Genomic DNA, 17,724 nt, shown 5'->3' on the forward strand with positions numbered 1-17,724 from the left:
TTATGACACCTTTCTTTATACTATTTTCACAAAAATTGTAATACCTTCATTTATAAGCATTTTATTATAATCATAATTTTAGAATCACCCTGTAGCTGTGTCTTCGCTGTCAATGCGATTGCGCCCTCTAGCGAGCAATAGCGAAAGCCCATCATTGTAATTTACTTGTTTTTTCTGGTTTATTATCAGTTTTCGTAACAAAAAGGAAGAATAAATTAGAATTATTCCAGTTTGCCATATTTCCTTTCATAAAAAAACATATTAAACATTTAGTTTAGTTAGAGAAACTATGTTTAAAAGCTATTTTTGGCTATCAATTTCCCCTACCCTGGTTTTAAAGCAACGGAAATCGGTCATAAATCCCACCGTTTAACAACAACGTATGGAAATGGATTTCACGAAAAGGGTATTTACTGCAACTTCAACCTACGGTCTCACGTCTGCGGGCTGCACATGTACGGTCAACGCGCCGTCTCCAATCAATTCCGAACCCGACGATACCACTCCAGACCCGATGGCACGGTCGAATTTCTATCAGCAATAACAATAAAACATAATTAATTATGCTAGCGAGAAAGCGCGTTAGGGCTAATTTTTATGATGCTTTTTCGATGTTCGGCGTCTTCATACGGGGCGGGCTAAGAGGGGGAGGGGTACAACTTCCGGCCACGCGCTGGGTGCTGAATGCTGCCGGTGGTGATCCCTTTTTCCGGGTTTCGCAAACACTTCGAGACGGTTTTTAGCATCGTTTCCCACCGTACGGGTCACACGGACTCTTATCGTTACGGAAGTGTGCTGTTTCGGTGGGATGATTTATGAGTCGCGCGCCGGTATTCTTCTACATGTGTTTTAGTGCGCTCGGGGGTTTTTGGGGTGAATTAACTCGTATCGGTGGTTAAGGTAGTTAGAACAACGTGTGATGGTTTTTTTTTGTCTTCACCCCCCAGCTGTATGAAGATTTGATTAGCTTGTGAGCAGTGTGAGTTAAATGTGAGGGGATTATGAATGGTTTGTTTAAGAGCGCATCATCATCATCCAATATTGAATTTTATTGAACAAAAGACACTTGAATGTTGAATGTTGAATTTTATTCGCTCGTGTCAAATACTACGCAAAAAAAGGCAAAAAATAAACAATAACCAAACAATCTGTCCATGATTTGCTTCGTAATAAATCCGTAAGCTTTTAACGTGACAAGCAAAAGCATTTGAAACTTGTTCAAAACATTGCTCGTAAATTGGTGTCGCTTGAAAGACTGGGCGCCTCCTTCTCGGTGCTCACGCGGTCGTCACGCTGGGAAGCAGAGCGGTGAGTTTGTTGGATTGTTTGTCCGGGCCGGGTGTGTTCTTGAGAATATCAATAGCATCCCACCACCGACGGCCGGGATGAAAGCCAACGTACACAGGTCAAACGTTTATCATCGAGATTAAATCCACCACAATGCTCATTGGTTTTGTGGTGTCTCGTTGCGCATTCGATGTACGGATGCGTTCGCTTCTTATCCATTCTAGCTTCCAGGGATCGGCGAGCGCGGGCGAGGAATTTCAGAGCGTACAGCAAATAGTTGGTACAACGATACAAACAAACGGTGCTGTTGCAGTGCGCAAGGATGTCGCGGCTGGAGGTTTGCATGGATTATGAATTCCGATGCGGCTGGTGCTTTGATCCTTGGCATCGTTTATCACGATGACTGGTGGTGGTGTTGGTGGTGGTGGTGGTACGGATGGAACATCTCCAGCGTCCAGTTCCTACGAAAGCTCCGGCTGCTTGGTAAAGCCCCCGGCCGCCGGCTGTTCCGCCTTCCACTTTGCACCATTCTGTGCAATATCGAATTGTATCAATATCAGAAGGTACGTTGCGAGCGAACCAACGATCTGCGGGCGTCACAAATAGAAACAATTACCGACGGTAAATATTTTGCGTACCACACCGAGCGCCGGCCGTCCTGCCAGCACGGCGATGTAATACTCACATTAAACATTAGCCCATGATCGATGGTGAATAGGCCACCGGCGGTAAATTCAATTCGCTGCTGCTGCAGCTGCAGAGAAAGTATACGCACCTGTTGTGGAAACGGAACAATGGGCCAACCGTTGCGTCGATGCGGATGTGGTGCAAGGTATTTGTTAGCAAAACAGTTTGAGGCCGTGTTCGATTAGTACGCGATACTTTCGTGTGCGTTTAGTAATGAGTTTTAGTGCGAACGATTATAAATTATGATGCTTTACAGGCACCACTATTTAGTCCCTCTATGATCCGATTACCGGTTGAGGGCGAAGAGATGGATTGAGTGTTTGAAGTGTTTGAATTAAAACCCACCGATGATCCTACCGATGTAGTGTCGATAATAAATAAAAACATGTGCTTTACCTAGCTCGCGAATACTGGATCTCCCGGCTTATTATGACCCGTCTAATGCTGACCATCAAGTTTCCACCTTTATTTCTTTTATGTACTGAACTGCGATTGGAAATTATTTAACTGATTCCAGTGCAATAATATTCGGTCAATAATATCAGTTGTTATGTTCTACCTTATTTAAAGTTATATAGCATTATTTCTTTAAGGCGGGTTCTAAATATTAGTATTTCTTCTATTTTAAAATCAGTTAGTTCTCCTGTCGATGTAACGAATATTTTGCCAATCCATTAATCCGCCCTTTCTGGCGGACGCATCTACGTCCATGTGGATGACTTAAAAGGATTGCGTGGTACAGCTTTACCCGGGTTATGCTATTGTATGTGGGCTGTATGTGAAGTCAATGAAGAGATGGAAGGAGTGGAGCTGTTGGTTGGCCATCTTCTACAAGCTTGGTGAAAATGTGATCAGTGGTTAATTTTCCGTTTCGAATTCCCTTCTGCTAGTTTCCAACTATTCTTTGGTAGTATAAAGATTTGAATAGACTGAAAAGTAGTCTGAAGATTTATTTCATGTGCTATCGAATTCTTGAGAATATAACAGAATACCGATTTCGACAAACAAATCGTCTTCCTAGCACTAATACTTGGGAAATACGCCGACTGATGCGTTCGTTTTTGCATGAGAATCTAGACAACGAGCCGGCTTGTAAAACAATGTAATGATTTGACAGCTTCAGTAGGCGCTAAATTCTTTCCAAATGAGATGAGAGGTTTTTTTGCGAGATTGAGCTACTTTGCGAAATTTCGCTCTAAAAAAATCGCTGCATGTCTATTTGCACGGTTCGATCAATTAAATGCTGAGAAAAATATCGACTCTGTGACTTGAAAGAATAAACGAAATTGCACCAGGATATCCGAATGTATAGTACCAGGAGAGCATCCACTTTCCCGTTGGTCGAGAAAAATTTCTTCGAAAACTACCAGTTTCCGAATGTATAGTACCAGGAGAGCTTCCACGGAAGAGGTAGCACCTAGTACAGCGCCTAAAGGTATGCAATGTGTTTAAACATTGCATACCTTTAGGCGGTTTTCGAGCAAAATAGCTGTACTAGGTGCTACCTCTTCCGTAGATGCTCTCCTGGTACTATACATTCGGAAATCCTGGTGCAATTTCGTATATTCTTTCAAGTCACAGAGACAGAAACGTTCCCTTGAAAATTATGCAATAAATTATTCTTATACGAACGTTTAACATACCAGCAGTTTCAAAAGTTTGAGGCAAAGCAACCAAATCCTTCATCATGATCAAAGTATGGTAGTTTCTATACATTGTTCAACATTTGTACGATTATTTGGCAGATACCGTCGTAATACTTAAGCTTACTAAAGCTTGCTTGTTAATTTCCATGAATATGTTATGTTTATGTTTAATGATGTTTACATATAATGACCATTTGTGTTATGATCTGAACATCAATCATCCAAATTATCCTTCAGTAAATCAATTCCCTTGACAATAATTATGGAGCTTTTAACATGGAAGCCACACTTATCATGCATTGTTCTGCTTTAGTTCAATCGAATAATTATAATTCGATAATAGAAAAGAGAAAAAGGGGCCATTTTTAGCTTCCTTTCCTTACACTATTTCTGTATTGAATATAACGACAGTAATGTAAAAAGCTGTAAGTCTATAAATTTACGTCACTATGGCTTTAATCGCCTTTTACAAATTTCTTGCGAATTGCCCACTCGTGCCAGTTGTTACACGTGAAGCTACCCCAACATAAGCTATTAACAAAGCGCTGCCTCCTCCCATACCATTGGCAAGTCAGTTCCGCATGAACTGCACGCATCCGCTCCGATACGTACGACGGCGGCGGCGGCAGTAAAACAAGAACGAAAAAAAGCGTAACAATTCATTCCTGTGTCCGGACACCCGCCAGGCTAAGAAATAAACGATTGCAATGCAGCGCGCAAATGGAAACCCCCAGTGGAAGGGAAGGGAAATTATGACCATTCATTAGCAAGCCGAAAACGGGCAGCGTAAACTACTCCAAAACCCAACCAGAGCACATCCGGTTGGGCAGGGCACCGATGCATGCACCAAATGTCCGGCCTGGCGGGCAGTCCCAATATTGACCACAAATCATCGCCATCGTCCGTGTGAAACAATTCATGCGCCCATTCGGTGCGTGTGAAGCACGGCAAGGACCGAAACCCGGGCCCGTTTCATGGTAGGGGGCATACGTACGCGCACAAAAAGACGGATATCGAATCAATTTACCGGAAAGTTGCAACAATGGGGCGTTACATAATTCATAACACATTCGTTGCGTGCGCCCATTCTAATGCAAATTGCTGGCCCATCGGTTTTGCGTCCGATCAGCAGCGGACCGATGCAATTGGGGCGAGCGGTTGTGCATCGTTGGGCATCGACCCGTAGCTGGATCGCACGGCATCGGGTTGAGTGAGTTCCAACACCCGGGAAGAAGCGATACGATACGGCCCAAAATATACAACCCAACGGATACGGGGACATGTGTGTTTGCGCGCGTGTGTGTGTGATATCCGCTTCCTCATTCCTTCCAACAACCCCCACTATCAGGCGGCGTTGGTCCGGGCTGTCAAATCCGGGTCAGCTGGAATAGCATATTAAACGCATAACTTTTCCTCCTGAGTGACAATTGCACCGCTTGGAGGGGTAAGGTGTGAGAGGGGAAAGGTTGAAGGGGCCATTAACAAAAAACATCCCGTAAAAAAAGGAAAAAAAACGTACCCCTTAGCAGCGAACAAATATCTACGCAACCATCCCACAGCTTACCATCGATTTCGTGTCGGGACAATTTGTTTTCCAGCCCAGTCCGTGTATGAGGCTGCCTATTTTTTGTGCCTTTGGTGTGCATCGTTTGCAGGCACCGTGGAGGATGAAAAGGAGGGCCAGGGATGCGATGGGATGATAATGAAACGAAGGAACAATAAAAAAACTCCAAGTGCAGCGCAAGGGTCACAAGGGCGAGCAGAAACAAAAATGTCGGGTTGGTGCATTGAGGGACGGGATTTTATGTGCTGCAATTTCAGGTTCCAAAAACTACAATCCTTTAAATGCGTGCAATATACACAAACACAAACACACAAAAATGCATTTTATGACCGCGAGCGTTGATCGTGATCAATAAAGCAGTGCAGAAATAAGTACAAAAAAAAACAACTTAGCTGCACAGCTCCAAGAAACAAATAAAAGTGTCATTCCATTTCAATGGCCTGCGTTTTTTTTCTGTTGTGCGAAGTGTTTTCCCGGATCTAATGGAAGTGGGAAGCGGCGTGTGGAACTACTTAATTTGTCATTGAAATGCAAACGAAATTGCGAAATCACAGCGCACACAGCGCAAACAACAATCTGCCGATCTGATTTATTATTCACGTACTTATTCATTATAATAATAATAAATATTATGTTCATTATTGTTACTGGCGGGTTATTGGGTCGTGCATAAAATCGGGACGATCATTATCAGCCGCGAGCACCGAACGAGCGTGCCATGGAAAAGCATCAAGGTTGCAATGAGAAAGGCAAGGCAACGAAAAGCTCGTGTTGCTTTAATGTTCAATGGTGCATTTTTTTTTCGTCACTTTGGAAAGCTTTTCCGGGAGAATGATTTACCAAGACAATAACAAAAATGAAAAAGTGAGTGTTCATGTGAGTGAAATGTAAGCCGCAGATGCTCAAAACGGAAAGTGATTTTCAACCCAAACCGGACGGGCCTCGGGAAGGGATTTTATGTAAAACAATTCCACACAGCTTGCCGGTGCAACCGATACCGGCCAGCAGTCGGTGGTGTTTGTTTCGGTGTGCAAAGCTAGTGCTCTGGGCATTCTGTTTTACAAATCTAATAGACTCTCCCTTCCGGTGTGAGGATTTGAAATCAGGAAGCTTCACAGCGATGAACAATCAATGCTGTTTGTGTATGTGGCGAAGCTTAGAACATGCAGCTGTGTGCAATCGAAAGCGAACCAAGTGAATGTGCAACCATTGCTGCCGGGTGTCACTTAATTAGCATATCTTTTTGCATGCATGCGATACAACATTCTGCCCGGTGTGTCGAATATGGAAGCTTCTACCCCAAAAGCACAAGTGCTTACGAATGTGCGAATCCACCCACGATGGTGTGCAGTGATTTGTGCGTTTGGGTTGCAGTTGAGTACACCCTCGTGTTGTTGCTTTTTTTTGGGGTGGTGGGGAGGAGGAGGGGGAGGGAAAAGGGTGGTCCATGGTCAGTGATGCTGGATGTGAAAAATGTATCACACTGGTTGCTACTGGTGCAAACTATTTCTGCTGACCATCCATCATGGTTGGAGGGCAGGATTAGGAACCTCCTAACCCTTACCTTCCCCTCGCTCCCCCACCACACACGAAGGTATGGATCTGTGTTGAATGTTTTTCCTCAATTACCTCGTTTTTTGCCGAATTACACACGTTGCAGATGCGCAGGATGCGAAATGTCGATATGAACGCCCAGGAGAGTGTGCTCAAAACCGCCCAGAAGGTTAGCATCAGCTCGCTCGACGATGCCCACCGACCCATCCAGAGCATTCTGGAAGTGCGTGTGTGTGTGTGTATGAGAGACAGAAAGAGAAAAAGGGGAAAAATTGGTCAGTTTCACGCAGCTCGGTGGTCACTTTTCACGCGCTTCCAATCGCCATCGTGTCCGGCTAGTTCTGGTGGTTAATGCTTTTGTGGCTACTGGGGTGTAATGGCAGGCGAAGGCATGTGCGGTTTTTAACGCATTCCGTTACGGTTCGTGTGTAAAAGGGTAGAGGAAAATAAAAATGTAAATGCAAAGCTTTAAATCAATTACCGGGTGCGAATGGGGATTGATTGAATGTATGAAACGTAAGTATGGGTATTACGCTTGCAATGAAAAGTCAGACAGGATTTAGTGCCGAACTGTGTGGTTTCGTTTTGTAAAATTTGTTTTCTAATAATTTACATTATGTTTCCCAAAGTCTTAGTTAGAAGGGATCGTTTAGCTAGTCACATGAGTATATTTAAAATTTTCTATTTAGTCTTCAAAGTCTTCTTAAGTGATGACAAATTTGTGAAAAAAATGTTATATTTTTAATATTTTGTAATCGAATGTCTGGATGAGCTGTTCTTCTACCTATCAAGCAGCTTCATCAACTGATGAAACTCCGGAAAACTGGTCAAACTGTGAGCAGTATTGTCGTGGGAAGTCGAATTGAGACACATGAAAATTGGCTATAACAAAACCATGCCAACAAATTTACCCAATTTGAATCGCTTAAAGAAATATACAGTTAATGTGATGCTAGGAATGTGAGAATTGTTGATTTTTCTTAGAGGTGCACTTCGTTAACACCCGACACTTCCCGCGAAAATGAATTTTAGTTTAAAAATTCCGTACATTCTGATGGTGGACAATCCAAGAAGGAAATAATGGTTGGTGGTTTTAACGAGGAAGCTGGACTCTTGTCCTACCAGGAAGAAGCGCGTCAGTGACCGGTTTGGGACGATGCGTAGAGAAGTACAGTAAACTCGTCCATATCGATGGAGGCGAGCAACCCTCAATCATATTTCCTAGAAATAGATTAGTTAACTGACCCCAGTAGAAGAAGAATCTAAAATACCCGTGAGTCCTGCAATCTCATTTTTTGCTTCACTCCATGGCAACGTTTATACAAATATTACTTTTTAGATCTTTTTTATAATAAATATTACTCCAGTTACTTTTGAAATTGTCCATAAAAAAACTCTCCCTATCAAATATGCGAAGGAATTTTCATTAGAAAAAACGTACAAATGGTCTACAGTTCGTGCTTTATAGTGTGCATCTTCCAGCAATTTGTGTAGCAAAATTACTTTACACGAAGTAAATGAACAGAACCTTTAACAAGCAATTAATTTTCAATTTGCTACTCATTATACTTGAGTATTGCATTGTACACATGCCGTGTTCTGTAGAATGTTTTTTACTTCTTCTTCACCATGAAGTGCATTAAGTCGGTCCTTCAATGTTATATCCTTTGAATATGAAACGAATAAAGGTAGGCAATTTATTACGCGTTTGTTAGAGAAAACAAGCAATCAATTGAGCAAAATACAGCACGGAGATAAATAAGTCTCGTTGGGGTCAGTACGTGTGTTCAACGGCTCACTCACTCGTAAATCGCTCACAAGTATTCGTCGTAAGCGGATCTTTTGCTTTGTCCCTTTTACTGTGGCCCCCAAAATTCCCCCCACTGCTTGGGCTTGGGTTTTTAATCGCCGAACCATTATGCACGGTATAATGATCAACAGTCAGCGGGATGCAACGCGTTATGCAGCAAAAGCCAAGTGGAAATGAAAGGAAGAAAAAAAAAACACGTGGTAAAGCGATGGAAGAAAACAATACGTACCGGAAAAGTTTCATCGTGCAGTAGTAGAGCAGCGTCGTGAGCGTTACGAACAGCGTCAGCAGGATGAAAATCAACTGCGCCCCGTACGCTTTATTAATATGCAGCGATAATAAATGCAAATGTGTGTATAAATTTTTTATATCATTAATTATTTTCGTTCTGATGTGTTCGCACGCTTTCGACTGTGAATGCATCAGGCTGGCAACGAGCAGCGGAAATTGGCCCGACAGTGTACCGCGCTCGCCGTCACCATCGCCCGGAGCATTTTGCGATCGCGATGGAGGCGCCTGGTTGACCGTAATTATTTTATGCTGCTGCCTGATTTTATGCCATTGCCGATCGCCCCGGGGGATTGATGGTTGGCCGGCCGCTGGTGGGTCACGCTTGGCGAAGGGATTTGTGCTGAGCCCCGGATCGGTTAACGATTGATGGGCCCGTGGGTATGATGGAGTGATTTCGCACAGAAACTCCGGCGAATGGCCGGTCGCGGTTGTTTTCCCACCCGCGGCGCAATCGCGCGGGTGAATGCTTTTGGTGGACCGCTCGAGCCGAAAACGGTCGTAGTGGGTCTGTTCCTCATCGCTGGTGTACGCGCTCAACTCGCCGAGCAGCTCGTTGATCAGCTGGAGACGATTTTTAATCAACTGCACAAAGGCCACGTACTGAATTTCGACCGTCGAGCTGGTGAGCATAGTGATGAAGCACTGGAAGATGCAGTACTCGGACGCGGGTATGTAGTCGCTCATGTACATGATGCAGTTGTGATACTCGGACACTCCGATCGCGAGAAAGATGAACGCCGTATGAAGGCAGATCGATCTGTCGATGGGAAGCGTGCGGGACGGGGTCATTGTTTTGGTTTGGGCAACGAATCAATCAGCATGAATTGGTGTATGCTTGTATGTAGTTATTGGAAGTATTTTAAAGTCAACGTGAATATACAGCAGTGCATCGTTTCTTACCGGCACCATTGGGCGTGGTTCGGCACCAGCGACAAGCGTTGCACAATCTGTGCGTCAATCAGCAGCACGCCGGAAACGATGGCCACCAGCGAGCGTTGGGTGGCAAGGGCAACGGTATGCAGCAACCAGAACAAAACCAGCCCCGAGTACCGGTTGTAGATGTCGATCACTATCGAAACGAAATTCGCTTCCACCTGTTGCTGGGTGGTGGCGGTTGGAGCCATTTGGCTGTCGGCACTTGTCTCGTTCGGTGCGATGCCGTACCCGTCCGTGTAGTTAATGTACAGATGAAACGCACTGTACGCCGTAACGATGGCAAACACGTACAGTACGCTGCACCGCGTGCAGCCCGTACCGCCGGCGACCGGTCCCGTCCACTCATGAGCAGCAAAGGGCCACAGGGCAAACGTGCTCGATAGGATGTGGAGTGGTCGAAAGCAGCGCAGAAACTGTGCCCGTGAGCTGTCCGGGGAAGCGTCCGCCAAGGACTTCCCTTTGCACCGGGTAGAATCCGTAACCATGTGGGGGGTCAGTGATGTGAGAAGCTCCTCTAAGACACCTATCGGCCGTAGCTGTATGTTTTCTTAAAACGATTTCAGTTACACATTCAACACAACACTCCACAAGGTTCACTGTTTTCTCTCCCGGTGGTAGCAATATTCTGAAGCGATTTTCTGAAACGTACCAAACATGATTAATGTTCCGGGTTGACGGCTGGCAATTATCCTGCAAAGTAAAGTGCTCATAATGGTGTACGGCTGACGTGTTGCCGTCCGATGGGTTGGAATGAATTATGCTTTGGAGGGGTTTATTAATGCATGTTAAGTGTTAATTTGATCACTTGTAGCACTCGAGAGCGGTGATTGCAGCGGTAAATGCTGTGAATGTGCCAGAAGACAGATACTAAATATTAATCTCATCGATGCTTATTTGTAACATGCACTCTTTGTTTTATTTGTACAATTTGATAGAATATTAACTTAAAGCCACAACACAAAAACTGTCCTGACGTCAACCTATCTTAAAGCAAAGCGCTGTCGCAAAGCGGAACCATCCGGACCGTCCTTAAACGGTTGAGTAAAGCATGTGCAGCACGGCATTATACCCATCTGTAACACACGATTGGTCGCATAATGATGTTTCCCGGGGCGTTTATTGGACGCATTCCCATTCATGCGGGCCCCCGGAACCGGATTCTCGGGCGGCTTCGGGTGCGATGATTATAATCATGATTGCATAAATTTCCCGTTCACTGGGCGGCCGGCCGGCCCGTTGTAGCATATGCATTTAAATCGGGTAATTAAAGGGCAATGGGCAGCGTGCAATCAGCTCGTTGCCTGGAGTTGCCAATTTTTCGAGGTCGCCCGAAGTGGATCCATGACCAAACTTAATGGCTTAATCACCGTTAAACGATTGATCGAACTGAATCAGTATGATTAGATAGGTTGTTGTGGCACCGATAATCTGCGGATATTAAATCAATAAAAACGAAGGTCGAACGTTGAAACGCTTTCGTGTAACACCCAATGGCACGAACGTACCGCATGGAACAGTGTCAGATCTATGGTGAAAAGTCCTCCACAGGAGACGGACGGTTTGAGGTTCAAAAACACTGTCTGTTCTTGAGAAATCTAAAAGAAACTGTATTCAAAAAGGATGGCAAATTGGGGGAATTCCAAGGTAGGAGGTTATAGTTTACCAGCCGGAAGTGGTTTCTTTGGTTCATCCGATAAGCGGTGGGTGGTCGTAGCAGATGAACCGTCGCTTGTGCCTGTTTTGATGGGTGAAAACAAAGTTCAACTCATAATCCCGTAGCTTCAGTCACGTCTCCTCACGTACCTCCTCGACAGTGGCGTGGCTGAAGTAGCAGAGTGCAAATATTTCCATCACAAACCAAACGATCCAGTATACCGTTTCGAGAAAGTCCTCCGTGGTATCGCCCTGCTGGACGTTTGCTTCCGCATACCTGCAGCGCGAAAAGTGTAGCAATGTAGCGCGAATCTGCTTACTTCAAAGCCATGTTGCTACCTACCGAACCGACATCATGCATGTATTGTAGCCCAGCTCAACAAGCGTGATAAACTGGAAGAGCAGTAAAATTGTATTTTGTACACCGAAGCATCGATTCAGCAACCCGATAGCGCTCAACAGCTGCCCGTGGATGTGTGCGAGATGACGCACCGATCCGTAGGCTGACTCACTGCCACGTGCCAGATGGGGCTGCAGCTGCAGCAGCCAGCGGTTGAGCAGTCTTAAGCGGTCCCTGATTAGCAGCGCATAGGCTACAAACTGTAGCTCGCTGATAACGCAAAGCGTTTGCGGTATGATGCAGAGCAGCAAGCAGTTGGACGAAAACGGTGAGCCACTGTCGCGTATGTACATGAGACAGTTGGTGATCTCCAGTGCTGCCTTCACACCGACACCCAGCACGAGCATCAGCAGGACATTCCTGGGCGAGGGAAGCGGACGGGTCAAATTACCGGCTAGGTGACGTAATTAAACGCCTCACGCGATGAACTCTACCCACCTCAACCAGACCGCATTGTTGACCGCCGTTGGCTTGACGTCCGATTGTACGACCGCTCGTACCATCACCGGTATGCGCTGGTCGACCTGCAGCAGCACCTGTATCAATTGATTGAATGCTGGCTGGCGCAACAAGGACACGGTGACGAGGCTCAGCACCAGGATGCATCCAATGTACTGATTCTTCAGGTCGATCGCCACACGCACCAAGTTCGAATCCGTCAGCTTGCTCGACTGGCTCAGCGACGATAGGATGTGATAGCATACGTATGCCAGACTGCATCCCATTGCATGCAGCAGACCAACGCAGGAGAATGCTAAAGCTTTGCCGCTTGGTCGGGTGGAATCCACCCCCGACGTGTTGCTGATTTTGCACGTGCTCTTACAGCCGATGCACTTTTGGAGCGGTAAATAGGTGAATGCATTCAGGCAGCACACTTTCGAGACGATATAAAGCGGTATAATGGCGGTTTGTAAATTGATTTTCCATCCGCCTGCCTTTCGATTGGACATTCCTGGATTGAATTGCCGTGTGCAACCGCGGTAACACTGATTTCTATTTTGTCCGAGTTTAATATGCTCGCTAGAAAAAGCCGTTTATCGCTATTATTCATGTGTAACTGACTGTCTGACGTGTGTGACGAGAAGTGTCACTTGGTGCCCGAACGATATTAATTGTGTTTTAATTGACCCGATCTCAGAACACCCCAGGGTTACTTCATCCTATCGAAGATTCTCTCGTTAGTTTCCATTCGACCCGTTTAGTCGCGTGGAGTACGTCGGCCTGCTAGTTTGGTTCTCGCTTTAATTTTGGTGGAACACTTGGGATCATTTGCTATGCTGGTGTTTACGTACTTTATTTCGGCAATCTTGTACACACTTTACCGATGCGAAATAATGTTCGCATTGCTACTACGTAGCGTCGATCATACAGCAGATCGTTAGGAAGCTGGAAGAGGTTCCTCTTGACTAAAGCATTGGTGACATTGAGGCCTTACCTTGGGTAAGAGGACGCTCGAAACTCTAAGTAGGCGAATAGTTCTGGAAAGCAGTAGTATCTAGCTCAGACGGTCCAAACCAGCGGCGGATCAAACGGTAGGCGGAGTAGGCGGTCGCCTAGGGCCTCGCCGTGTTGGGGGCCCCAAAAAATGTATGCCGATTGTGCGATTTTTGAAAATTTTACAACAAAGTTAATTTATAGCAAAAAAAATTAATTTACAAGGTAGAAAATTGATCAAAAATATCTTCCTTGGTTATATAAAACATTTGTTTCTATGTGATAAATTAAATACAGAGAAGAATATCGACTTTGTGACTTTAAAGTATAAACGAAATTGCACCAGTACCAGGACACTAATTTTCCCGTTGGTCGAAAAAAATTTCTTCGAAAACTACCTGTTTCCGAATGTATAATACCAGGAGAGCATCCACAGAAGAGGTAGCACCTAGTACAGCAATTTTGGTCGAAAACCGCCGAAAGGTATGCAATGTTTAAACACTAACTTTCCCGTTGGTCGTGAAAAATTTCTTCGAAAACTACCAGTTTCCGAATTTAAAGTACCATGAGAGCATGCACGGAAGAGGTAGCTCCTGGTACTGCGCCGTAAGGTATGCAATGTTTATACACTAGGTATGCGCCGTAAGGTATGCAATGTTTATACACTAACCTTGCAACCAACTTGCAATGCAAGTTTGGTGCAAGCAAGAAACTTGCAGCAAGATGGCGCGCAAGATGGCGCCCAACTTCGTACTTGCATGCAACAAACTTGCATGCAAGCTTGCAAGTTTGCATGCAAGTTACAAGTTTGCATGCAAGTTTGTTGCATGCAAGTACGAAGTTGGGCGCCATCTTGCGCGCCATCTTGCTGCAAGTTTCTTGCATGCACCAAACTTGCATTGCAAGTTGGTTGCAAGGTTAGTGTATAAACATTGCCTACCTGACGGCGCATTGCAAGTTGGTTGCAAAGTTAGTGTATAAACATTGCATACCTTACGGCGCAGTACCAGGAGCTACCTCTTCCGTGGATGCTCTCCTGGTACTATAAATTCAGAAACTGGTAGTTTTCGAAGAAATTTTTCTCCACCGACGGGAAAGTTAGTGTTTAAACATTGCATACCTTTCGGCGGTTTTCGACCAAAATTGCTGTACTAGGTGCTACCTCTTCTGTGGATGCTCTCCTGGTATCGGCAATCTGAAAACAGCTGGTTTTGTATGGAATTTCGTACCAGCTAATGGCGATCCAAGTAGTGGCGTTATGGTTCTCCTTAGCGCATACAAACGTTTATATATAGAGACTAGCTTACTAGGCCCGTTTACAGGGCTACGCAACAGAACTCTGAGATGTACGCAAGGGAGCTTTCTTTCCGAGACTTTGCTGGTGTTGTTACATCATGTTTGAAGTACATCTCCCTAACACCGATAATGCCGTAGCAAAATTATGGGCACCCCTTGAAAAATTCCGCCCTGGGCCTCCAAGGGGATTGATCCTCCACTGGTCCAAACGGTTCTGGCGCGTCCAATTTAAGATCGAAGAATCTTTATTAATACTCTGTTCCATATAGTGGTATTACTCTATTTGTTTAACTTACAGGGGAAGGAATATGAGAAATGTTTTGTCTCAATATGTTGGCAATGCAACAATAAAGAAAGTTTCTTGCTGTTGTAGTTCAGCACTGGTAGCCTTGTGTTTACGCGTATATTAAAACATGTTTACTTTGCGTTCCTCAGCGCCTCATAATGTTTACTTTCAAATTCTGGAAACGTGATCTGGCCACGTGATCGGAACACACAGCTCTTATAACGTCCCCGTGATCAAGTGGTCCAATGGATACAGTCAGTTAAACCGAATGCGCACCAGAATCAGAAGCCTTAATAATATGAAGCCTGTAGTTGAATGTTAGATGCGAAAATGAAGAATATGCACGAATAGTTTACTTATCGGCAACACAAGCTCGAAGAAACGTGCAGGCAATCCTCGTGAAAAGTCAAGACAAAGCAAAAGAAAACGGATATACTTACATTCTTACACTCTTATCTCACACACACATGCAGACTGGGGAGGGGGGGTTCTGTTTATAAGAACTCAGGGAATATGATCTTCACTTTGATGCGGTGAAAACAGTTCAGCTTGGGCAGTGATCGAGAGTGGTTGTGTTTCATCATGCAAGAAAAGTGTGCTGTTTGCTTTGTACTACTGTGAGTAAAGATTGTGTGGCTAGTGCAGTTTAGATTGCTTCGAACTCATAATCTTCCTTTTGCGCAGGTGTTTAGCAGTTGGTGCATCAGGATATTCTTGTGAAAAACAAGACTATTACTCTACAACGGCAATATTTTATAACATGACTATTGAAGCCTCAACGATCCCGCGGTTTAAATGTGATTCATACTATGGGTTAACAATAATATCGTTTAAAAACTGCACCGTGGAAGAGTTGCCTAAGCAGTTGTTCGACTCATTTAATAGTATACACATTGCAAACCTCACTCGTAGCGGTATCAAATATGTGAATCGTTACAGTCTCGAAAGAGCCATTTCGCTACAAATTCTGGATCTATCGTGGAATGCGTTGAGCGAGCTGACCGCGAATTGTTTTGCCGGGGCAAGTCAGGTTACCAAACTCGTTTTATCATACAATAGTATAAGCTCTATTGATGCTATGGCCTTCAATTCGCTGGTAAATTTAAACTTCCTTTTGTTGACAGGCAATAAACTACGCTTATTGCACAGTACGGTTTTCAAATCGCTAGTAGCGTTACAAACCATTTATCTAGACTCCAATGAGCTTCAAGTGATAGAACGCAACCTCTTCTCCAACAATGGTCAACTACAAAACATAATTCTGAAAAACAATCGCATCAGTGTGGTCGAGGAGGGAGCATTTACTACCGATAAACCGTCCAATTTGAGTATTCTTTCATTAAGCAACAACAACCTAACAAAACTCAATCTGAGCGGGGTAAAAGTGAAAAAAGTTTATGCGTCCAACAACAAGCTCGAGGAAATCTATCTCTCCTCCTCGATTGAATTGGTTCACGCTAGAAATAATACAATATCAAATATTTTAATGGACAACTCATCGAAAATGGACCTCACGACACTCGATTTGGACAATAATTCCATCACGTCCTTTGAATCGATTAATCATTTGACATCGCTCGTGAACCTCTTTCTATCCAACAACCGGATCGGGCCAGTGAACCTCACGAGCTTTGCGAAGCTTACCAAACTCGAACAGTTGGGACTGGAGCGAACGCACATCTCCAACCTCCAACACGGTACCTTTGCCCAGCAGGAGTCACTGAAGTGGCTGGACCTGAGCTACAATAATCTGGATCGATTCGATTTCGACATCCTCACATCCTCCACCGCACTGGAGAAGATCTTTCTCGACGGCAATCGGCTAAAATCGCTCGACTTCCAATACCTCAGAAAGACGTTCCCATCACTCGTGAAGATTGGTCTGTCCGATAACAACTGGAACTGCACATACCTGATCAAGCTCGTCCGCTATTGCACCGAACATTCAATCGCGCTGTTCAAATCCCAATCGTCCGTGCTGAACCAGACGAATGTGAAGGGTATCTACTGTTACGACGATAAGAATCCTCTCGCCAACTTGAACACTACCATGCAGCAGATGCAGATACTGCATCCACATCTCAACGGTTCCACAGAGGACGGTGCTCTGCAGTCGTTGCTCCAAAGCGTTCTGGAAGATGTGCGTCGTTTCAGCGATAGCAATGCAGACGTCGCGAATCAAACCACCAAACTCGATGGCGCAGTGTACGATCTGACAAAGAATCAGTTTGCCCTGCAGAAGGATCTCAACGGGCTGCGGCAGTCGCTGTTCGAGATACGGTTGGCCTTGATGTCGAACCGAACAAACGGTAGTGCCGGTGTGAATAATGATGAGTTGCGTCGCATGATCGAGACGGCGAACAATTTAACGCTCGACAAACAGGAGCTGAGTGCTAAAACGCTCGAGTTTAAGGTCTACGAACAGACATTCAAGGTGGATAAAGCACTGGAGCTTGCGAAGGAGAACAGCGATAAGATCGCGCTGCTGGCGAAGGGTAAACAGCAGTGTAACAACAACGTTGCTGATTTCAGTGGCGTAAGTTTGATGGCGCAGGACAGACAGCAGCAGCAACATCTTTTGCAACCGAGTGCGGCACATGCAAGCGGAGGCAGCGGAGATCATGGGTTGATCGTTACATTGGTGGTAATGATGTGTCTCATGATGGGGGTGATTGTGTTTGGCGTTTTTAAATTTAATCGTCGTTTGTTCAATGTCGAACGTAACCGTTATGCAAATAGAGATAGTAGTTTGGCAACAATTATCCATGATCAAATTTAGCATGTAACACTTCTTGTACTTTTCTTAATTAAGCTCTAATTAAGCGCAATGAAGGTTAAATAATAGCAATTTGTTTGCAGTAAATAAATATCTAAAGACGA

General features: G+C 44.7%; 3 protein-coding genes across 3 annotated transcripts; 1 reads left to right on the forward strand and 2 right to left on the reverse strand.

Moving 5' to 3' along the window:
* Nucleotides 1–1,748: 1,748 nt before the first annotated feature.
* LOC128300164 (gustatory receptor for bitter taste 66a-like) lies at nt 1,749–10,260 on the reverse strand. Its single transcript, XM_053036133.1, has 6 exons — nt 9,740–10,260; nt 8,778–9,596; nt 6,814–6,955; nt 5,185–5,253; nt 1,973–2,062; nt 1,749–1,874 (listed from the first exon to the last, which is right to left on the reverse strand). The coding sequence occupies exons 1-6, from the start codon at nt 10,258–10,260 to the stop codon at nt 1,749–1,751; spliced, it is 1,767 nt and encodes a 588-aa protein (XP_052892093.1).
* An 874-nt stretch (nt 10,261–11,134) lies between these two features.
* LOC128304916 (uncharacterized) lies at nt 11,135–12,778 on the reverse strand. Its single transcript, XM_053042159.1, has 6 exons — nt 12,267–12,778; nt 11,772–12,188; nt 11,579–11,705; nt 11,439–11,510; nt 11,281–11,370; nt 11,135–11,203 (listed from the first exon to the last, which is right to left on the reverse strand). Exons 1-6 carry the CDS (start codon nt 12,776–12,778, stop codon nt 11,135–11,137), a joined length of 1,287 nt encoding a protein of 428 aa, XP_052898119.1.
* A 2,648-nt stretch (nt 12,779–15,426) lies between these two features.
* Nucleotides 15,427–17,623, forward strand: LOC128300166 (leucine-rich repeat-containing G-protein coupled receptor 5-like). Its single transcript, XM_053036138.1, has 2 exons — nt 15,427–15,461; nt 15,529–17,623. Exons 1-2 carry the CDS (start codon nt 15,427–15,429, stop codon nt 17,621–17,623), a joined length of 2,130 nt encoding a protein of 709 aa, XP_052892098.1.
* The last annotated feature ends 101 nt before the right edge of the window (nt 17,624–17,724 follow it).

The sequence above is a fragment of the Anopheles moucheti genome, chromosome 3, assembly GCF_943734755.1.
Source record: "Anopheles moucheti chromosome 3, idAnoMoucSN_F20_07, whole genome shotgun sequence".
Lineage (NCBI taxonomy): Eukaryota > Metazoa > Arthropoda > Insecta > Diptera > Culicidae > Anopheles > Anopheles moucheti.